General features: G+C 42.6%; 1 protein-coding gene across 1 annotated transcript in view; it reads right to left on the bottom strand.

The window, feature by feature from the left end:
- The window catches only part of ptch1 (patched 1), a 51,705-nt gene that overhangs the window by 19,446 nt on the left and 11,797 nt on the right, over positions 1-20,462 (bottom strand). Inside the window, 18 exon segments of the mRNA XM_051950866.1 lie at positions 432-1,107; positions 1,583-1,701; positions 5,140-5,265; positions 6,383-6,420; positions 6,423-6,480; positions 6,965-6,988; positions 6,991-7,088; positions 7,091-7,122; positions 7,283-7,356; positions 7,358-7,414; positions 9,483-9,556; positions 9,559-9,604; positions 9,606-9,636; positions 11,759-11,880; positions 12,005-12,203; positions 13,821-13,912; positions 14,058-14,127; positions 14,579-14,768. Of these exon segments, the coding sequence (XP_051806826.1) occupies positions 432-1,107; positions 1,583-1,701; positions 5,140-5,265; positions 6,383-6,420; positions 6,423-6,480; positions 6,965-6,988; positions 6,991-7,088; positions 7,091-7,122; positions 7,283-7,356; positions 7,358-7,414; positions 9,483-9,556; positions 9,559-9,604; positions 9,606-9,636; positions 11,759-11,880; positions 12,005-12,203; positions 13,821-13,912; positions 14,058-14,127; positions 14,579-14,768 (2,126 nt within the window).

The raw sequence follows: 20,462 nt of genomic DNA, 5'->3' as shown, positions 1-20,462 counted from the left end.
CCACATTGTAATAAACCAGACTTTTCCTTTAAGTCATTCAGTAATGAAGAGAGTCCTTCAGTCAGGCATCAGAGGAGTGCGTGAAGCAATTTAGGAATATGGTGAAACATTTGACAGTGTAATGAAATTGAGGAACATTTTCTAATATCAAGTACAGGCCACCAGATGATTTCAGCTCTGGAAGGCTTTGAGAGGACTGGCCACCCACTAGACTGAGGTCAGACAGTGTGTGTGTGTGTATGTGTGATTCAGATAGGACATGACCACAACCTCCACCCCAGATTTCTTCCATCTACTCTGCTCACTCTGGTGACTAACCCTCCCATTCAAATTATCACTGCGGTGAGTCAGCACGCAAACACACTTTTACCTCACACAGAAGCTATTCAAGCCTTCTTCTCTGCAAATGCACGCAGGGGCACTAAACTCACCTTGGTGGTGGGCTGCAGAAGGAATGGAGCATAATGCTTCTCGGCAAAAGAGGCCAGGGTCCAGCGGGAACAGGGGGGCTCGAGGCAGCGCAGGCCCAGTGAAGCTTCTCCAATCTGGGACAACAGGTCCCGCGTGGAGCTGTTGTTCTCTGGACTCTGGCAAGTTGATGAGGCTGCATCACCCAGAGGAACTGAGCTGGCACTTGATGTCGGGGCAGCCGGAGGAGGAGCAGGGTGATGATGGGAGAAGGTGGTAGAACCTCGAGATCCGCCATTACTTCGGCTTCCGTTGTTGTTGTTGCTGCTGAGGTTTGCATGATTGCTGCTGCTGCTGGTGTTGTTGTTGTTGTAATAGTCATTGTTGGGGTTGCTCCTAGTTGAAGGAGGGTTGATGGGCTGCACAGAGATCTGGGATCTGGGCTCAGCCGTGGTGTAGAAGGCCTGAGTCCGGGGGTCGTACTCTGTCCTGAGCTGCACTGTGGACTGCATGGTTATCTGGGTCTGCTGGGCAAAGCCGTGGCTGCTGTAGGAAGGAGGGGGGCTGCTGTAGCTTGGAGGAGGTGTGCGATACGAGGGAGGAGGAGTGCGATATGATGGGGGAGGGCTGTAGCGACTCCCATCTGCCCCATCCAGGTACGCCTGAGGCTCAATCTGAATCACACGATTGGCACATGGGCTGCAGGGATAAATACAATGGAAAAAAGTCAGACCAGTGAAGCTTTGCATTACATCTCTTAAAAATATTTATCAGCTTTATGTTATTGCAAATCTTCTCTCTTCCTCTTTGCCAACAGCATGAAATATAGAGCTGAGACCCAACAATGGAATTTAATAGTGTGTGTACACATCTGTACGACTGTAGAGCCAACAAGCATGCCCAGGCTGGCAGGCAGACTGGTAAAGTTTAATAAAGACTATGACAGATAAACACAAAGTCAAACAACCAAGCAGCCAGACAGAAAGAGACAACATTCACAATAATTAGCTTTTGACCGAGGGGGATTAACGTGAAGATGTGAAGAGATAACAGTTTGTCAAATTTATTCATTGTCAGATCAGAGATCTGAGGAAGAACATAAAAGGAAGAAGAACAGGAAAGCAATAACTTTAATCAGAAATGAAAGAACTCCTTTGTATGAGTGTGTGCACACCTGTAGAAGCAGCAGAAAATGTCAAAACGTCTGTCTTCTCGTCGGTAGAGATCCATGCTGAGGATGGCAGGAAAGATGAGGAGCACCATGGCAAAGTTAAACACCACCACTACTGCAGCCTGCAAGAAACACAAAAAACACTGTCTTATATTGGAGGAAAAAAGGTGCTTTGATCAGAAAAAAGAATTAGAACTTCAATGATTTTTTTAGAATTTGTATACAGTTGAAAACTGACAGAGGAGACAGGTCATGACATATGGTGTACATAACATTTTGGTGGTCTTAAGTCTAAAGCAAGATTGAAATTCCATGGAAACAAAAGCACAGAAGACAGTTTTTTCAGATAAAACAAAAGAAATCACAGCGTAGATAAATAATACATGAACATAAAGGAAGGTATTTCTCACTAAATGTTCCTGCAAGTTCTAAACTGTGAAGATGTACAGCCTCCAAGAATTATCGTCTCTTAGCAAAAACACTGAGATACCTTGGATATATGTTAAAACAACACAGTCTGAATAAGCTAATGTCAAGGAAAAACTAGCTTTCAACACTTTTCCAATTCCTTTCAAGCCAAAAACACTGAGTGTCCAGAGAAAAAGCGAGGTGTGTGTGTGTGTAATAGAAGCCAGTACAATGTTGTGGTTAAGTATTTGAAGGTGGTGCACTGAAGCAGAGAGTGGGGGTTGGGGTTAGGTTGGGGCCCTGCCCAGAGTACAATCTGGATATTGCGTAGTTGCCAGACCGCTACACACACACGCGTGCACACACACACACGTACGCTCACACACACAATCCCGTGTGTGTGTGCCAGACCACCCAAGGAGCCAGAGGCCCGCGGGGCCTGAGGTGATGAGCAGGCGCTGCGGCTGTACAGACAACACACACTTACACACCCCTTACACACTCACACAAAAAATGCACATAAACACACGTATCTACTGCCAGCTTCAAAAAACTGTACAGCCTCCTACTTAAACCACACCTTAACACCAACCAGACACACACACACACACACACACATCCTCGCCCTCCCTCATTCCTCAGCTCCCTGCTCAGTCAACAAGAGAGAAATAACGTCAAAGAGATGAAGTTAGAAAGAAAACCTCTGTAAGTAGAGTAGAACAATTAATTCTCAATTGGCCCACTAACACCCAGACAGATACAGCATGACTCTACTCACACACACACACACAGCGACCGCTAGCTGACCCCACAGCGAGGATATTTATCATCACATCTGTCCACTGCGTATGAATGTGTGCGTGTTCCTGTGGGTGTTTTTGTGTTGCTATCTGGACAAGATTTCTCTTTTTTTTTTTTGTTCATACCGATGGAAGGAAGCAAGTAAGAGTCATAACGGATAAATCCACAGAGGAGTCGACCACAGGAAGAGTTTAATGCTGATAAAGAGACACACACACACACCACAACACGTAATCTCTGCACTGATACGAGGTTGGGAGATGTGTGTCACCGGTTGTGGATGTTTACCACAATAAAAGATGGCTATCATTTTGATTGTCTAGTCCGTGACGTTTGCCCTCCACCAGTCACAAAACCCCAAGTTTAAAGTATGCGTGGTATGTATGTGTTATGTCCGTGCGTGTGCCGTTCTGAAAGTGTGTGTATGTGTGCGCATATGTGTGTGTACAAAGCGAGGCTGCATGGATTAGACCCATGGGGTAAATGGATCATGTTTGACAGACTCGCTGTACTAAAGCCATCTATCCACACATGCTAATATTGTACTCAATGTGGCGACATCTTACCTCACTCTGCGTGTGTGTGTGTGTGCTCAGGTGCTGGCTATACTTGTGGGGACCAAATGTCCCCACAACTGTAGGAAAACCGAAAACAATGTCACTTGTGGGGACCTCATTTCGGTCCCCACAAGTTTAAACAGTGTTTTCTTGGCCATGTTGTTGTTACTGAAAAAGTAAAAGTGCAAAAACATTTCTTTAGGGTTAGGCATTGTTTTGGTTTGGGTTAAGGTTAAGGTTAGGGTTAGGGTTAGGGGTTAGATATGAATGGGAGTCAATGGTATGTCCCCACAATGATAGAAAAACACAGTGTTTGTGTGTGTGTTTAAAAAAGAGAAAGGAGAAGGGAGAGAGACTTCTATTTTGTTCAGCTATTTTGCTTACAGCACAATCACTTATAACTGAAAATAATTGCAAACATATCAGTAGAATGTGGTTTTTTATATCTCCCTTTTTTATTGCTTGTGCTTGTTTGACTGATGGCTGGCAATTTTTTTAAGTTTCTGTGCTAATTAGCAAACCAGAAAAGAAAGACTGAAACAGAACTAACTGAAGTCAGGACATGTTAAGAAAATCTTTGAACAAATAACAAAAACGACGACAATTTCAGTGAGAAACCCTTTTAGGTGAGGGCAAGGATATAAATTTAACTAAGATCTGCTCTAAAAAGGGTCACATTGGGGCGGTATGGCTCAGTGGGTAGAGTGGCCGTCTTGCAACCGGAGGTTCGATCCTCGGCCCGTCGTGCTCATGTTGAGGTGTCCCTGAGCAAGACACCTAACCCCTAATTGCTCCTGATGGGTTGTGGTTAGCACCTTGCATGGCAGCTTCCGCCATCAGTGTGTGAATGTGTGTGTGAATGGGTGAATGTGACGTATCATGTAAAGTGCTTTGGGTACCTTGCAGGTGGAAAAGCGCTATATAAATACAGACCATTTACCATTTTACCATTTACATTCTACCATTTAAAACAGTCTAAAGCACAAAAACAATAAACAGTGGATTCAATATAGGGACATCAGTCATTTTTTTTTAATAAAATCAAGCACAGCTTATTTTGTTCTGCAGTGACTGAAACCCCAACGTTGTATGTCGTTCTGTAACCTTTACTTGTTCATACTCGGTTCTTAGATCTACTGTATGTTCTAATTTCTTCTTCTGTCCTTTTATTTATTACACGGCTCTTAAGACCTTCATACAGGAGTCCTCAAATGTCTAATCTGGCTTTATCCTCTCATTACAGTATGTATCACTGTGATTGAGTGAGTGTTTAAATGAATCGACAATTCAGCGATTATTGGAGGCGTTTTGTCAGACGTTGCTTTCTGTACTTGCTTTTACTGTTCTGGTGACGTCTATAATTAGTGACAGATGTTCGAGAAGTAAGTGCTCCCCTCTGGACCCCCCATTTTTGCACACACAAACAGCCAGGCCATTGCTTTTCAACCTCCCACACAGATACAACTCTCCACACTCACGCATACACACGAGTGAGAGGATATTCAAGTGCACACACACACATGCGCGCGGAGGGATATGGTTACATTGACCTCAGTCACAATCTGGACAGACACCGGGCCCACCACTAAACAGCCTGGAAGGAGGAGGGAGGGACGGACTTAACAAAACACACACACTCTTCCTCACGCAGCCACCTTCAATTTGATGAATGAAATCAATAAAACAATGGTCTGGAGTCAGTGAGGACTGGAACGGAACTATAAGTGAGCGAGAGGCCCCACATGACTGCACTCTCTCTCTTCCACACAAACACACACTGGCTACCCAGCGTACCTGTAGAGAAAAGGCTCTGAGCGCCGGGATGGGGATGAGGGCTGCCATGAAGAATGCTGTGACGTTACTGATGGAAGTGAGAGCCACGCTGGCCCCTGTCCTCTTCAGACACTCCCCCGTACGGTCCTGACAGAGACAGAAAGAGGCGCAGATGAAAGGAAAAGCAACGAAACTTTTGATCAGATCGTAGCCAAAGGCGAATGTGTAATGCTCCAGATTATGTACAATTATCACAACACTGCAATGACTGACAGTGATTGCAGTGTTTCTTGAAGCCCTGAAGTGCTCAGATAATCCACCTGGGCCTCTTCTACTTCTGTTTGAAGTGTGGAAAAGAAGCAAAGGACGGAAGTTCTCGTGAGATCAGCGCTGCCGAACAATTCGATTTTTCACTATTTTCATAATAAACACACACAGACAGAGCAGTGATAAACATGCGCACGACCCTGGAAGGTTTTGTCGGCGACTGTGTGAAGATTTGAGGACGTGCAGGACCACACAGGCAGCGTCTGCTGGCGTGTGCATCTCTGTGTGTGCGTCTGTGTGTGCATCAGGCAGGAGAGATCAGGTTGAGCTCTGTTTAGTTTTCATCTCAGCCACACAAAGGAAGCTTGGGGGGGAGATGAGGGAGGCATAGAGACAAGAGCTGGAAGGGGAGCGAAAGCAGGGGAAAACAAAAACAAGCAAATACATGCCTGTGTTTTCCCCCTCTGCAGATGAAACGTTACCGCGCTCCACAAACACACAGCTGCCCACATGAGATTGCAGAATCGTACACTTTATTTACACTTTTGTAAACTTTGATGTCTGTTTGTTTTGTGTTTTTGCCGTTTAATTCTGTATGTGCTTGAGAACAATCCCTTGCATCCCAATCTACTATGAGTTTACGAAACACTTTTGCCCAAAAACATTTTGAGTGTTTTAGAACTATTTAATATTCATCAAAGTCAGTGAAGCAGACAGAAAAATTCTGAAAGTTAGTTAAATCAAATAACACACGTAACCAATAATAATAATAATGATGTTTTGAAGACAAATGCAAATTATGATGGTTACCATTCTGCTTTGGAAAAAGGGGCACATCTATTATGTAGTGTTGCATAGATTATCGGGCTGAGTGTGTGGCACATGGCTTTGTCTGATGCTACATCACAGGCACAGACAGGCTTTCACACATTCCTCTATGGAGGAGATAAGCCAGCAGTAGGGTATAAACAGGCTGAAATGTGGATATGTGCCTCACCTCGAATGGGATTCTCTTGTTCTGTCCGGTCTCACTGAGGCATGAGCGAGGAGGAAGACATCATCCACTCCGACTCCCAGAGCCAAGAACGGGAGCACCTGCAGCACACCCATAAACTTAATGAGCTACTGTATGTATTTATCTCAGAAGTGTGGAGCAGTCAGAACCATACGCTACTCCAGATACTTCCCATACAATACATGATCTTGTATAATAGAAGAATAATAAACATATCTTGCAGTATGTTAATCATTGCTGGGTATATACCTTTAACAGTTTTTAAACACAAACGTGACAACTTTCTTTCTGTGAAGACAGAAATTTAAATATACAGTAATGTCAGCTGCAAAGCCCTTCTGAAGTCAAGGAGTGGTCCTACGCTGTCTCAAAACGGCCATTCAGTTGACATGGGAGGATCGGCCAGCTCTCACAGCTCACCTGGGGCTTCTAGGACATAAAATTTGTCCTTTGTGCTCAGTCTTTTTGTCTAGTTTTAGTGTCTTTTCTAAGTGTGAGCCATTAGTTTTGACCTTTACTAACCAACAGTCCAGAGTCGCTGTCCTTTGGCAGGTCTTCAATTACCTGTGTGGTGGCAGCGTTGTAAGGAAGATGCCCAGCAGAGAGCAGAGGCCCAGACCAGCCGCCACAGATAGTGTCACCAGCAGGACACCCGCCAGCCCCGACAGCCCCTGAGACTTGGCACAGTCCACCGCAGCATGGTCAGACACGGCATAGGCCAGCTGGGCACAGGCGGTAAAAAAGCAAGCCCCTGATTAATCCACCTGCTGCATGTGTGAGTCAATCATTGCAATGGACATTTTCTCCTCTTCTAAACTGATCAGTATAACTTGTCTGTCTTGTTCAGTCCAAGCCTAAGCGTATTTTTGTATCTTGTCTCACCATCACAGGTATCCACTGGCCACACGGATGACACTGACGTCAGAGAAAGACTTGAGAATATCTTCCAGAGTGGTGGGTGGTGAAAGACAAAACCTTCTGGGACGAGTTTGCTGCGACACTCTGCAGCACTGCCTGAAGAGAGAAACAAACAGAAGCAGGCAGATGAAGAAGAGAGGCAGAGGGCAAAAAGTATTTGAAAAAAAGTACTGAGGATGTTAAATACAATGTAAACAAATCAGTAAATGAGGGCAACAGAGCAGTAATGGTCAGATATTTTATGATTGTGAATAAATCAATTCAGTGACTATGACAGTCCTGTAGGTGCAACATGTGAAGAAAAAATTAGATTAACATTGAACTTAGAAACTATGTACTAAATAACTTTGCAGAAGTTTGGAGTCTTTAACAAACACTCAACAGTGGGATGGCCTCAAACTGTACAGTTGAAGAGGCTGACAGCAAATAGCTATAATACAGTAGCTCTGAACATTCAACTTTTGGTTTAATCAACAGCGAGCCATAACGATAAGTCTTAAATTGTTAATTTGACATTCATAACGAGTGACTGCTCCTGGTTGTTACCTAAATGAGTGCAGATTATTACAACATAGAAACAAATAAGATTTTATTTTCTGCTTTACCACTTTCTTCTCTCAATATAAAAATGTTAATTTGTACCAGTTTTCCATATTTATATAGTTTCACTCATCACATTACTTGCACATGTTGCCCTGTTGTTTACAAGACTTTAATTTCTTCATTCACAGTATATTCTCATTTTAAGCATTTGATACTTTATAGTGCATTTTGCACTTTTGTACTCTTTTTCTACATAGCATATTTAACACTTTATGGTGTGTTTTGTATCTCAGTATATTTTTTAGTTTTTTTGATTTGTATTGTGGTGGTGGTCACTTTACATTATATTCTATTGAACTCTATATGCAACTGACTCTGATTTTCAGTAGAATATGCTATTGACTTTTCTTATTCCTATTTTTTGTTTTTGGGTGATGTTAACTAAAATGTACATTTCTGAAAGAAAGAGGTACACTAAACCAAGTCAGTGCAAGTAGCATCTCAGATTAAAGTCAAGCTGCACACGGCGTCTGTCTTCTATCCTGTTTGATGAATAACATAATAAACAGCATGTTTTTCTGTATCGAATAACAAAAATCCCATCCTGTGCGATTTCAAAAAACAAAAACAGCCTTGAATAAAGGGCTCGGCCTCTGTCATAAGAGAATATGCAGACAGTACCATGACCCATCCTCTCTCTCTCTCTCTCTCTCCGTTGCTATCTCAGGGCAGACAGATGGCTTCAACATTGAACTGCAGTTACTGCTCAGTGGGGAGTAATGCTGGCTGACACACATTAGGAAACACGCACTAGATCACACACACACACACTCACACCCAGGTGTAAACTTGCACATGTGTCAGGCACATACCGAACATGCATGCACATCGTGCAGACACGCCTAAGCGATATGCACCACAAACACACACACACGCACTAACAATATCTGGCATCTTTTTCTACTTTTATTCTTGCCATTGATAAGACAGATACGCTGTATTTAAAAAAAAAAAAAAAGAAGATCACACCTCTTTTTTTAATCAGTGAATTCTGGACTCAGTGATGAATGGCGCACACACACGCCACTCACATGTAACACACACACACACACACACACACCCACACATACATAGACACACAAGGTCACACCATGTGGAAACAGAGGTTGGGCCCCCCAAAACAAAGACCAGATGATGTCACACATGAGCCACCAATGGGGCCACAGCTGGGAAAGCGATTGTGTGTGAACTTTGAGCGTGTTGCGAGTGTGTTTGTGCGTGAGTTTAAGAGAGAGAGAGCAAGAGTGTGAGAGAGAAGAAAAGAGAGATATCCCAGCACTCTCTTAATGTATTCCAGACATGCTCACCCCGTTGCTCTATTGCTCCTCTCTACTGAGCAGTGAGAGCAAAGCTTAGCGCTTTACCACACACCAACAGTGGTGCTAGTATCTATCGGGGCCGGGGCTTTGGATGGGGCCTTTCCATGTTCACCTGTATCCGGCGGTGATTTACAATGTGGTTGTAGAGGATTTAGAGTAGATTTCTGTTCTTTTTTCCCCTCCCCTCTTTTCTTACTCTCTTACTGAAGCTTTTCTCTCACTCATTTCTGAGCGTTTTTGGCCTTACCTCAGGAGTATCTCCTCTGCCAGGCTTCCAGTATGGCTGCAGCCTTTTCTTCATTCCAGTTGATGTGGAAACCTCCTCGTAGGCTCGAAAGTGCTCAAACATCTGCTTGGGAGTCATTCAGCTGGAACATGGTCTGTAAGGCCTGGGCACTGGACAGGAGGGAAGAGGAGGGTGGCAGAAGGAGAGAGGAGGAAAACATGGAAGAGGATGAAAAAGGAGAACAAAAAAGGAGGTAGATGAGGTGCAAGACAACATCAAATGTACACAGACAATTCAACAATGAAAGAGCTGGCTTTCAGCACTCTACAAATAACATTAGAATGTTGTACTTGGATTTGAAAATGCGCACAACACACCCATCAGTAACCACTGAGTCCACAGCTAAGAAGTGCAGATGCTGTATTTTGGCCAAGGTTTTAATACATACTAGCTTTTAATACCAGAGAAAAGGTGCTTGTCAAATGGAGGTCCAGCGGGAGCACCACACAAACAGGGAGATGAAGCAGAAAAGACGGAATCATTCAAGAAACTCACCAACCCAGAAGGCTTGACACTCAAAATTAGCTTATTTCTAATCCAAGGAGTCCCAAAATAAAGGAAAAGGTCAAGAAAGTGCAAATAAATAGAGAACAGTCATAATACATTGAATGTGACTATTGAGAACAGGACACAGACCCATCAGCTCTAAGACGTGTTTGTTTTGTGAAATGAACATGGAATACCGCAGCTACAAATAATCACTGTTTCAACTGTTTCACTTCAAATACTTCATAAATTATTTCTCATTACCCAATTAATCCTTGAGTTTACAAAGTGGATGAAAACTTTGAGAACTAAAGTGACACGTGACCTAAAATCCTTGTTTTATCGAATCAAATCTCACAGACATCAACTGGACAGATCTAAACATAATAAAAAGCAGCAATTATACATGTCATTTGGTTCTATAGGGGATTGTTGGTCATTATTTTGGTCTATCAATTAGTCAGTATATTGATTCATGTAGAAGATGAAACACAAACCACTTGGCAACATTTAGTTAATCAATACATGAATTTCCCGAATAACTCATCCAAAACTACAATCCTCACTGTTACTGTCATCATGAACAAAATCACATAACTCATCATTCTCCAACCTATTAAACAGAAACAAATAAAGGCAATAGAAACGTGTGCGTCCATAGTATTTGTACAAAACAAATTCCTCACAAACTCCCTTTCTCACTCTCCTTCAGAATCAAACACCTTCTACAAGGCTCTCCATCATTACAATGGCCATTCTATCAAGTGTAATGAGGAATGCACTTTTCTGTAAAGTGCACATTAGGAAGAAAATTAAGGACTAGAGTACGATGTGTTTCTAAATAATAAAAGTTTACAAATCCAAAAAGTAGACTCATTACTCTGTCAGTCTTTATGAAAGTGATTTCAGTAATATGGCGAATATAACGGTCATAGTGGAGGTTACTAAACAAGATGTAAAAATTGAGCAGCAGAAACTGCCTAACCCCACACACACACACACACACACACACACACACACACTCTAATGACCCAAGCTTGCCAGGAAAAAACATAACCACAAACACAAACAACGCACCCCACTGTACTCTGTGACCAGCATGTGTGCAAATTTGGGTTTGCCTTTGTGTGTACACACATCCAAACTGCAATTTAACGTGAAAGGAAGTGGTCCAAAACGTTGGATAATTCATGTAGTATTCTCTTGTCAAGGAAGCTTCTTATTGCTGAATGAAATGTACATGTTTTTAGGCCCTGTGTGTAAATTTGCTGCCTTCTTGTTTTAACTGCGTGTAATAACAGTAACTGACTGACTGTAATGTGCAACGTTATGGCATAAGCACCTTATTTCATGCAGAAAACTGAGTAGATTATATGTCAGTAGGCACGTCACATAATCTATAACTCTTGGCTTGGTGCTTGTGCTGGAATTAAGGCCGTGTACCCTAAATCGCTGTATATTTGTACAAACTAGCTGGCAATAGATCACTCTTTGCACATGTGTGTGTGCGTATGAGTGGGCAGTGTCCAAGCAGAGCAGCCCGAGCTGAGCAGGAACAGCTGGAGCTCTAAGATTTCACTGGAATCTGCTAATGACTGCAAGATTGATAGCACACGGCGCACACGCACGCATGCATGCGCCACTTCACAGGGCAAAAGAGAACAAAAAACACACAGTCTGTCCAGAATAAGCGCTGTCGTGATCAGCGCAGTGTTTATGAAGGTGTGCAAGTGTGGGGTGTGTTACCTGAGCAGGGGTCCGCTGCCGTTCTTGGTGGTCCCTCCTACAATCAGTTCCTCCTGCCAGTGCATGTACTTCCTGGATAGTCCATGGCAGCCACCGCTCAGGGCCCGCGCCACATCGAAGGCCTGGTGCAATAAAAGCAACAGGTGAGAAAATAAGTTTCAGCAGCTGGCTTTAAACCAAAGAAACTAAAAGTTGCTTGTACCTCGACATGTCAGGTCAAAAGCTTGAGGCTAGATGCGTGCCTACCTTGGTGGAGTTCTTATTGGGTGCAGTGAGGGGGCAGTCAGGGTCAGCAGGGTTCAGACAGGGTCTATCCATGTAGCCGTGCCCAACGTCTGCCTTCTGCAACATGTCCTCAAAGGCTTCCACGGGGAAGTTTGCCCTTCGTAAGTCCTCAAGGAAGTCCTTGGGGTCAAAGTTGGTCCATTGTAGAGGGGCTTTACCTCTGCAAACGTGAAAGCAAATAAGAGTACTGTGTAACCGTTTTTCATGTAATGTTTCACTTCATTCTAAGGGTAGTTTCCTAACAGTATTAATAAAATTATCCTTAAATTTAAGCTAGCCACACTTACCTGCTTACATTTTTAAACCAGCTTCCATATTTCCATATAGTCCAAGAATTTTTCTTGTGATTGTTGGTTGCAGCCAATTTACTCGTAGCTTCCCTGCTGCAGAGTGTAGAGTTTTTTTTTGTTTTTATTTTTTTACTGAATCTGAACAGAGCAGACATTTTACTTTTGGTGATTATTTAAATGAGGCATGTAGGATAAAATGACTTGGATGAAATATTGTGATTTTAAGTTTAGATTTCATTAAGTTTCCTGACAGAACAGTTAAAAATCTGACATTTTCATTTTGTTTTTCTGATAAATGGTATAATTTTGGTGGTGCAAAGACCACATGCCTTTCAAACTCACTGGTGGGTTTTGGGGTCAAATCTGGAGTGCAGGACACTTCCTTTATTAGTCATGCCAACTGATAAAAAATAGAAGGAAATCAAACAGTGGGAGAACATAAAGTGTTCACATTTGGTTTGCATTTGTCAAAGTGTAATTACCATCAAACTTTACCATCCAGAACAGTCAAACTTCTGGGTGCTGAAAATAATTTCTTTCTTGCTAGGTGACACAAAATAATAAATGGGGATCATTTCCCATCATGCAACAGCTGAATTCCTGCTCCAACCCAGACCTCGTCTCTCTATTCCTCACACATTCCAATCTCTTTCTCTGAATCTCTCTTTCTCTCTGTCATTCAGACTACATTGTATGTGCTTAACCAGGCTTGGGTTATTATTCCCAGCCTTCCAACCAGAACATAGTAAAAACCTTATTTACCATCTTAGGCCAGTGGGTAACACACACTCACATCCATACGCGTATTCACATAGTGTGCTGACAGCGATTTAAGCTGATACACTTTCACACATTGACAAAACACATGTATGCATTGATGGCAATAGCACACATCATGAGAATGCACAAACACATGCGGAGGTAAAGGTCTGCCGAGTATTACTGTAGCAGCAGGCCATTAGCAACAGAACGGCCAGACAATGGTGTGAGGCCCAGGGCTGGAGAGAAAGTATCGCCAGCGATACGCATGCCAGCAACCACTACAAAAGAGCCTTCAGAGGGGACGGGTTCAGGACACACACACGCACACACACTTGTTCCTCTGTGGTGTCTCTTTGGGTGGACCGAGCGTGTTACAGCAGCTTCAACTAACAGGGTAAATACACGATGCACAGATTCAAATCTCCTTCTTCTCAGTCTGTCTTGAAAACAATCTGAACATACTGGGTGCTGCTAGCATATATGCGCTAATTTCATAACTGGCACTCATTAGCGCTCAAGGTCTTGTTTTCCCCAAACATCATTTCAATCAATTTGCCAACTGTCCTCACAGTAATGAAAGCTATTGTGCGCACCCAATTAGGATTTTTAATTCTTTAAGCATCTGATCAGTTGGCCACTTGTTTGAGAAAGATCGGTCAACTTTTGATTGTACTTAGACATCATGAAACACAAACTCTGTCTAGTACAAAGATTCTTGTACTTACGGGAGATAGACCATTCCAGACTGGAGTTTAGCTCCCTCCCAGAAACAGTCCAAAGGGGTGATGATGAGGCAGGGATGTAACTTTTCTATGATCTAATTGGACAAACATACATAGACAACAGTGTTAACAGAGAAAAGAGACAAACAGAAAACAGATATAAGATTGTACTGGTTATGTTTCTGTATGTTCCAAAGAAAGAAAGAGTGCAAAGGCTACCTTAGATTATTTGCATCTTACCTGATCCATAAAATGAGTTTCCGTGACTAGTTCTCCTGATTTGTAGCATAAGTGTTCTAATTTCCATTGTCTGAAAAGGAGAACAAAATAGTTTCTGTTTAGTGGTTCCCATAGCCAGGATAAATTGAATTAAGAATGCTAAAAATGAAAACATATCTTTCATCATTATGAAGTACTGTTAGTCACACCAATATCAAAAGCAGGTATGTTAAATGGACAAAATATTAGATTTAGCACATGATAATGCAATGCAATGCAAAACAACAAACCTGAGAAACTACTCAGAGATTACCACAGTTGATTCTGTGACACAACAAATCAACATTAACAGGCTTCACACATTTATAGCAGGCTTTTTGTTATTTGATTGCATGAAACTGCCCTTTCAGACAAATTGTGATTTATTATCTTTGGATATATAAAACCTACTTGAGCTGTCCAGAAGAAAAAAATATTATGGTTACATGCAAACAGACACAAGGTAAGCCTGAAACACAGGCAGATAAGGAACAGCAATGTACCTGCTATAAAGGTAAACATGAACTCTGCTGGCTCGGATAGCTGACTCCAGGTGCTGCAGAAGCGCCTCCACCGTTAGAACATTGGCTCCCTCCTCCCGCGGCGTCTGGATCATCAGCTGAGGGTTAAACATGGCCTCCTCACCAATCTTCTGCCGCGTATACTTTAGTTCCTGGTTCACGCGCCCACCAACTAGACAAAGAAGGGTAAATGTGAATTTCAACACTGTGTGTAAACATCCAAAGACACCGTAAAGGTGCATGTATACTGGTTTCATTACATTAATATTAATACTTAAGACTCATCAAGTTTTTCCCGCCAAAATAATATTTAGTACTTTTAAGAATCGTCAAGCATTTCCTGCCACAAATTTTACCGCCAAAATAGCATCCAATGTTTTTTATAAAAAGGAAGACCAAAAGATTTTAACTTCCATATCATGTCTTCATGCACCCAAAGTATGTGTTTATGCTGCAAAAAACACTACTACAGCCTAAAGATCTACACAATCCCAAAGAAAACAAAGCAGAAAATTGATAAAAGATGAGTCCCTCTTAGAATATAGGTAAAATCAAGAAATGACTTAAGTCCATTGTGGTGGACTCAAATATGTGCTTTAAAAAATACATTCAGTTCATTTCTGTTGACACGTGGGCACACATATTGCAAAAATGTCAAGAATACCCCAATAAAGTCCAAGACTTGTTTTCCATCGCGTTTTATCAGCACTGATGCAGGAACGCCGGTGTCCATAAAACCATCACATCCAAACAACAAATACAAATGTTAATAAATAGCTTTTGCTCTAAATTAATAAGTGAAAGTTATAATCACTTAACATAGCAGACTTTAGGAGCAAATATCAATCCAACAGTGACAGAAGGTGAGGCAGCCTGAACTAGCTGGACTATTCAAACAGCCACAAGCGGCATCATGTGTTAAAACATCTGCGACTCAAGCAGTGATCCTCTGTTCTTTCTGCAAAGCAAACCCATCTCTGCGCCTGGCCACGACGTTATCAGACTTGTATCTTAAATAAAAGCACTTAGCTTACAGTGAGCTTGTAAAACTGCAATGGCAAACATCCCAACTCCTTTGAATCCAGACAAGTAACATCGCCTCAGCAAATCCACATTTCACAAATAGCTCAACGTTTCTACTCAAATTTGCTAACAAGTCGACAGTGCCAGAACACGTTGACTGCATATGTGTGTGACACTATGTCTGTGAGTGCATGCGTTTGATAGAGAGGCAGTCTTCCAGGCTTTGCTCCCAGTATCGTGGTGAGACTAAGCCCTGTGCGTGCGCTCTGAGCTCTGAGCTAGCCCGAGCTACAAAAGCAGCCTTTCAGGCCATTTAGCTGCCCTGCTCCACCCTCGTACAGCCAAGGAAAGCCTGGCAAAGTCTCCCTCACAAACACACACACATAAACAAATGCAGGCAATTGCAGTCATGCAAGGATGGGCAAAGTCTCAAATTTTCAGTCAAAAGAATAAGAAAAAAAAATGTCCTGCAACATTGAAAGCTACACAAGAGCGCATGCTTTGTTGTACTGAGATTTGTGTGTGCGTCTGCATCCTTCAGTTCAGTGTATCTGTGTCTGATTTACGAGCCGAGGACTTGAGCCTTTCCATCATCAGAGACTAAACGCTCAGTGAAAGCTCGAGCAATTTATAGTCATCTTCTTTCACTCGGTCTCTCACACACACACGACATGAAAAACGTCAAGTGAGAAGGCTGACTGTGTGAAAAATCGGTAACATTTTATTATGCCTTAATCCAATTTTACAATTCCACTCAATTTGTGCAACAGCAGGCATGGATTGAATATTTTTAGTCCATTGTAATGGCATTAAAGTAGAACATAAGCATGCCTGTTCTGCTGGGCTGGACCACCCAGTCAGACCAATGGAACAGCAAGGGAGGGGGCCATGTCTTGGGGCATTAGGAAAACACACTTGATTTCTTTTTTCTGGACCCAAACAGCATTCCCATCTGATCCTGTCTGAAGGCATGTTTATAATACTCATCATTAATAGCAGGCCTAGGCTAACTGGAGCGACATGCTTTCCACTGCTAGGCCAGCTACACAGCTACGTTACACCAGCACTCCTTTCAAAGGAGCACGCATGGAACTGATTAAGACCCGACGCACACTGACAGTGCACTAACAAGTCGACTTGTCTGATACACTCAACGCTCAAAGGCAAAGCTAGCCCGGGGCTCGGCTTAAGCGCCAAGAGGAAGAATCGGAACACAGGTACAGAGAAAGAGGCATTTCCAGTGTGTTTCTACATGGGTGAAGAGATGAAGAAAGGTCTGATTGAAGAAAGATGGGAGGGTCGTGCTTAGAAAGAACTCACTGTCTGTTCTGAACACTTTCCAAGCTGTGGACTGCCACCCAAAGACCTTGAGTTTACAGCAAGCAGCGAGGAATGGGACAAGTCAAAGGAATGTACTCTCTCTCTACAGGAAACAGCACATTACAGCCTCAGGCTTAGAGAATTCCACACTTCACGAGGTTACAAAGTTTTGGGGTCAACACTCACACAGCCTTGGGGTGAAATTAACACCCCAGCTGGACCAAGAAAATGTGTGTGCGCACATGTTTGCATATGTGCAAGCTTGTGTGTGTGAGTGTGTGAGTGTGTACACACAGCTGTGTTTCTTCAGTGACACATATTCCCATATTCGCTCTCCTAAGAAAACTGGTTGACCCGAGCATGTGTTGATATGTTGAAGGCGTCCCGCTCCAGCTTCAGCTGCTGTGTGACCAAAACAAAGTGTCACTGACTTTTGAATACTTCCCATACCGGCTAAATTTCTCACTCACTCACTTGCTTGCTTTCTCTTCCTTATTCAGTTTTTTCTGTATCACTATCTCCTCTCTTAGCAAATTCACTATTATTCACTAATGTCCACGTGAGCCCAAAGTTAGGTCTTAAATGTGCTCAACTGCTCAGACAAACATCTACAGCTCACTAAAAATATTTCATTTGTAGTGACAAAAACAGAAATTTTCACATCTGTAGTGCTATAACAGCAATTTTGTGGCATTTTTCAAACAACATCAATCATCCAACTTGTCAGTAATTAAAGTCTTTTACCAATTTAGATCTGAAATGCTAATCAGCTTATCAATTATTTTCAATCAGCAACAAGACTTACCAGCTCCTGCTTTATAAATATAGACATTTGTTGTTTCTTAGTCTTCTGTGATCATTAAATTAGGCTCTGGGAACGTGTGATAGAAATGGATTACTATTATAAATCCAACAATTGATCAATCATTCAAGAATATAAACAGATGAGTGTTAGTTGCAGCATTAAATCATGTTTTTTCCACTAATAATGTGAGGAATGTCCCTGCTTTCATTGAGGAGTTAATGTGCACCTGTGTATTTTTGTAGTTTGTGCAAGCGTTATGAATGATGAATGAATGAGTAAAAATCCAAAATATGAAGGAGAGAAGAGAAAAGGCGAGAAGAGAAGAGAAAAGAGGAAAAGAGGCCTATGTATGTCACTGTAGTGGAGCCCTCAGTGTGGGTATTCAACATGTTGCATAACATTAACCCCTGGTCCCCCCTATTCTCAAAGTAGAGGAATGGGGGGGCAGTGGGCACGAAAAGGAGAGAGAGTAGGTTTCTAAGGAACTGACATCACCCCCTTCCCCCTTTCAGCTCTGAACTCCCCCTCCTCTTTATAGTCTCATTTTCTCTCTCTTTGCTCTATTCAGCTCTACTCTGTGATTGGCCAGATCATGATGGCAATCAGCCCGGCCCCCCTCTGTCAAAGCCAGCCCACCCACCCCCCATCCGCCCCCTTTTACCCCCCACCCTCGCCAACTTTCTCTCTTTTCCATGCAACACACAACAGCGTGGCCCCACCCCCTGCACATCTCTTAGGTCTGACAACGGAAGCAACCCGCACTTTCCAGGAAAAACATGCACCACCAGCAGCAGCAGGAGCAAACAACTCCTGCAACTCCTGTGTGAATGATGCTGGTATTAAAGCAAACACAGTACTAGCAGAGAAATGGGACCGACGGCGCGTCTTTAGCTAAACATATCTGCACACAAACACCGAAAATAATGTTTGTGGAATCCATTTGAAGCCCCTCCAGATAGTATACAACACCTGATCTTAATGTAAGACTGTGCAGGATATCGTGCATGAATATATGAATATACTGTATGTATGGGCATGGGGTTAAACACATCTTTGTGTGTGTGTGTGTGTGTGTGTGTGTGTGTGTGTGTGTGTGTGTGTGTGTGTGTGTGTGTGTGTGTGTGTGTGTGAGAGAGAGAGAGAGAGAGCCTGTGTGTGTGCAGAGAAAGGATTAGCTGGATTAGGCCCCATCTCAGCAGGGACCCCCTGTAGTGAGGAGGAAGCCCCCCAAAACCAGGTCATCTCTCCGCTACCACGTCTACAGCGACCTCCCATACCCTGAGCCCCCTGTGCTGCCACCCTTACAAACTCAAATAACATGTGCGCTAAGAAAGTTACTTCAGGAGAGTCAACTCTGGAAATACAAGCAGGGAAATGTACTTAGAGCGAAAATGCTTTTTTTTGTATGTAAAACATGTTTTGAGCATGGGAATTGACACCTATAGCATGAGATGTTTTCCAGCAAGGTGATAATTAAGGTGGACTATTATCTGCTTGTAAAGAATAAGCGGGCTTGACATACATGGTCATGGTTGATGTTGGAGCGCTTTAGCAATACAAAAAAAAAATGCACAAAGCATATGTTAGCACCCCCTTTTAACTATAAATAAAGTTAGATCATTTTATCTTGGATTTGGGATCGCTCAGTAAAGCCCCACCTATATATATACCTATTCATGACAATATTGGCAGCATATACAGGATATTAAAATCTGAAGACAAAGCTGATTACACTAGGTTAAACTGATTTACAAGCTATTCAAGAGCCTTGGAAAGAAAACAAAAATGTATGGATCGTACCTTAAAGATGCATTTGTGTTATTGCAAAGTCAAGTTGCATCATTCTCTCATTTATCTTTGCTTTCTCCCTGTTCAGGTAAACTTTCCCACACTGACCTCACGTCACTACCTTCTCTATCCTCCTCCTTCCTGTTTGTCTCCGTCTCAGCTGCTACTGTCAATCCAATGACAGAGCTTTGATCAGTGAGAAGAACCCACCTGTTGCCTTCCTCCACTGTTGGTCTGCGTCTTCTTTGTACCATCTGCTGCCACTGCGTCTGGCTCTCACTTGATCTTGGTTTCTCGGACTCTCCCCTGCTTAGATATCATCTGCTGCTCCCTATTATTGCTGCTATATCACGACAGACACGCTAAAAACTCAGACAAATCTCTGCTATAAGGCATGATGACATGATAAACTGACAACTTACTATAATGTGAACGTGAGGTCTGTGTATCACTCCAAACTATGACCCCAGCAGGTAGGTTCTGCGTGCCCTTGTTGTCTGTAGAGTAACTTTTGGAAGAAACAATCAGCTCAGTTTGTTGACAGTCTTGAAAACTGAGCAACATTTCTTGGATCAGAGCAAATCTTAAGTTTTTACTATCTTCTGGATCGCATGAGTAGAAGAATCTCCACCATACACATCTACTATTCCTTTCTTCCTCTATGAAATCTGCAAAACCCTTCCATAGCACTGAAACAAATTTGCCTTACATTTTTTCTTTTTTAAAGTTCGGTCATTTACAGTGAGTGCACTGCATTGCTACACCTCTCCTCGTGCAAGCACAACTGGAGTCGCTTTAAAAAAAATCACACTGCAGTGGAGAACTTGATGTAGATCACTCACGTGTTTTTTGGAAATGTCAAAAAATAACGGTGTTTAGGGAAACTGTATGTGAAGAACTACAACAAATAATGGGCTATAAGATCCCTTT

This window comes from Acanthochromis polyacanthus, chromosome 7 (genome assembly GCF_021347895.1).
Source record: "Acanthochromis polyacanthus isolate Apoly-LR-REF ecotype Palm Island chromosome 7, KAUST_Apoly_ChrSc, whole genome shotgun sequence".
Classification (NCBI taxonomy): Eukaryota; Metazoa; Chordata; class Actinopteri; family Pomacentridae; genus Acanthochromis; species Acanthochromis polyacanthus.
Note: the sequence above shows the minus strand (reverse complement) of the source record. Positions and strands in the feature narration are given on the sequence as shown.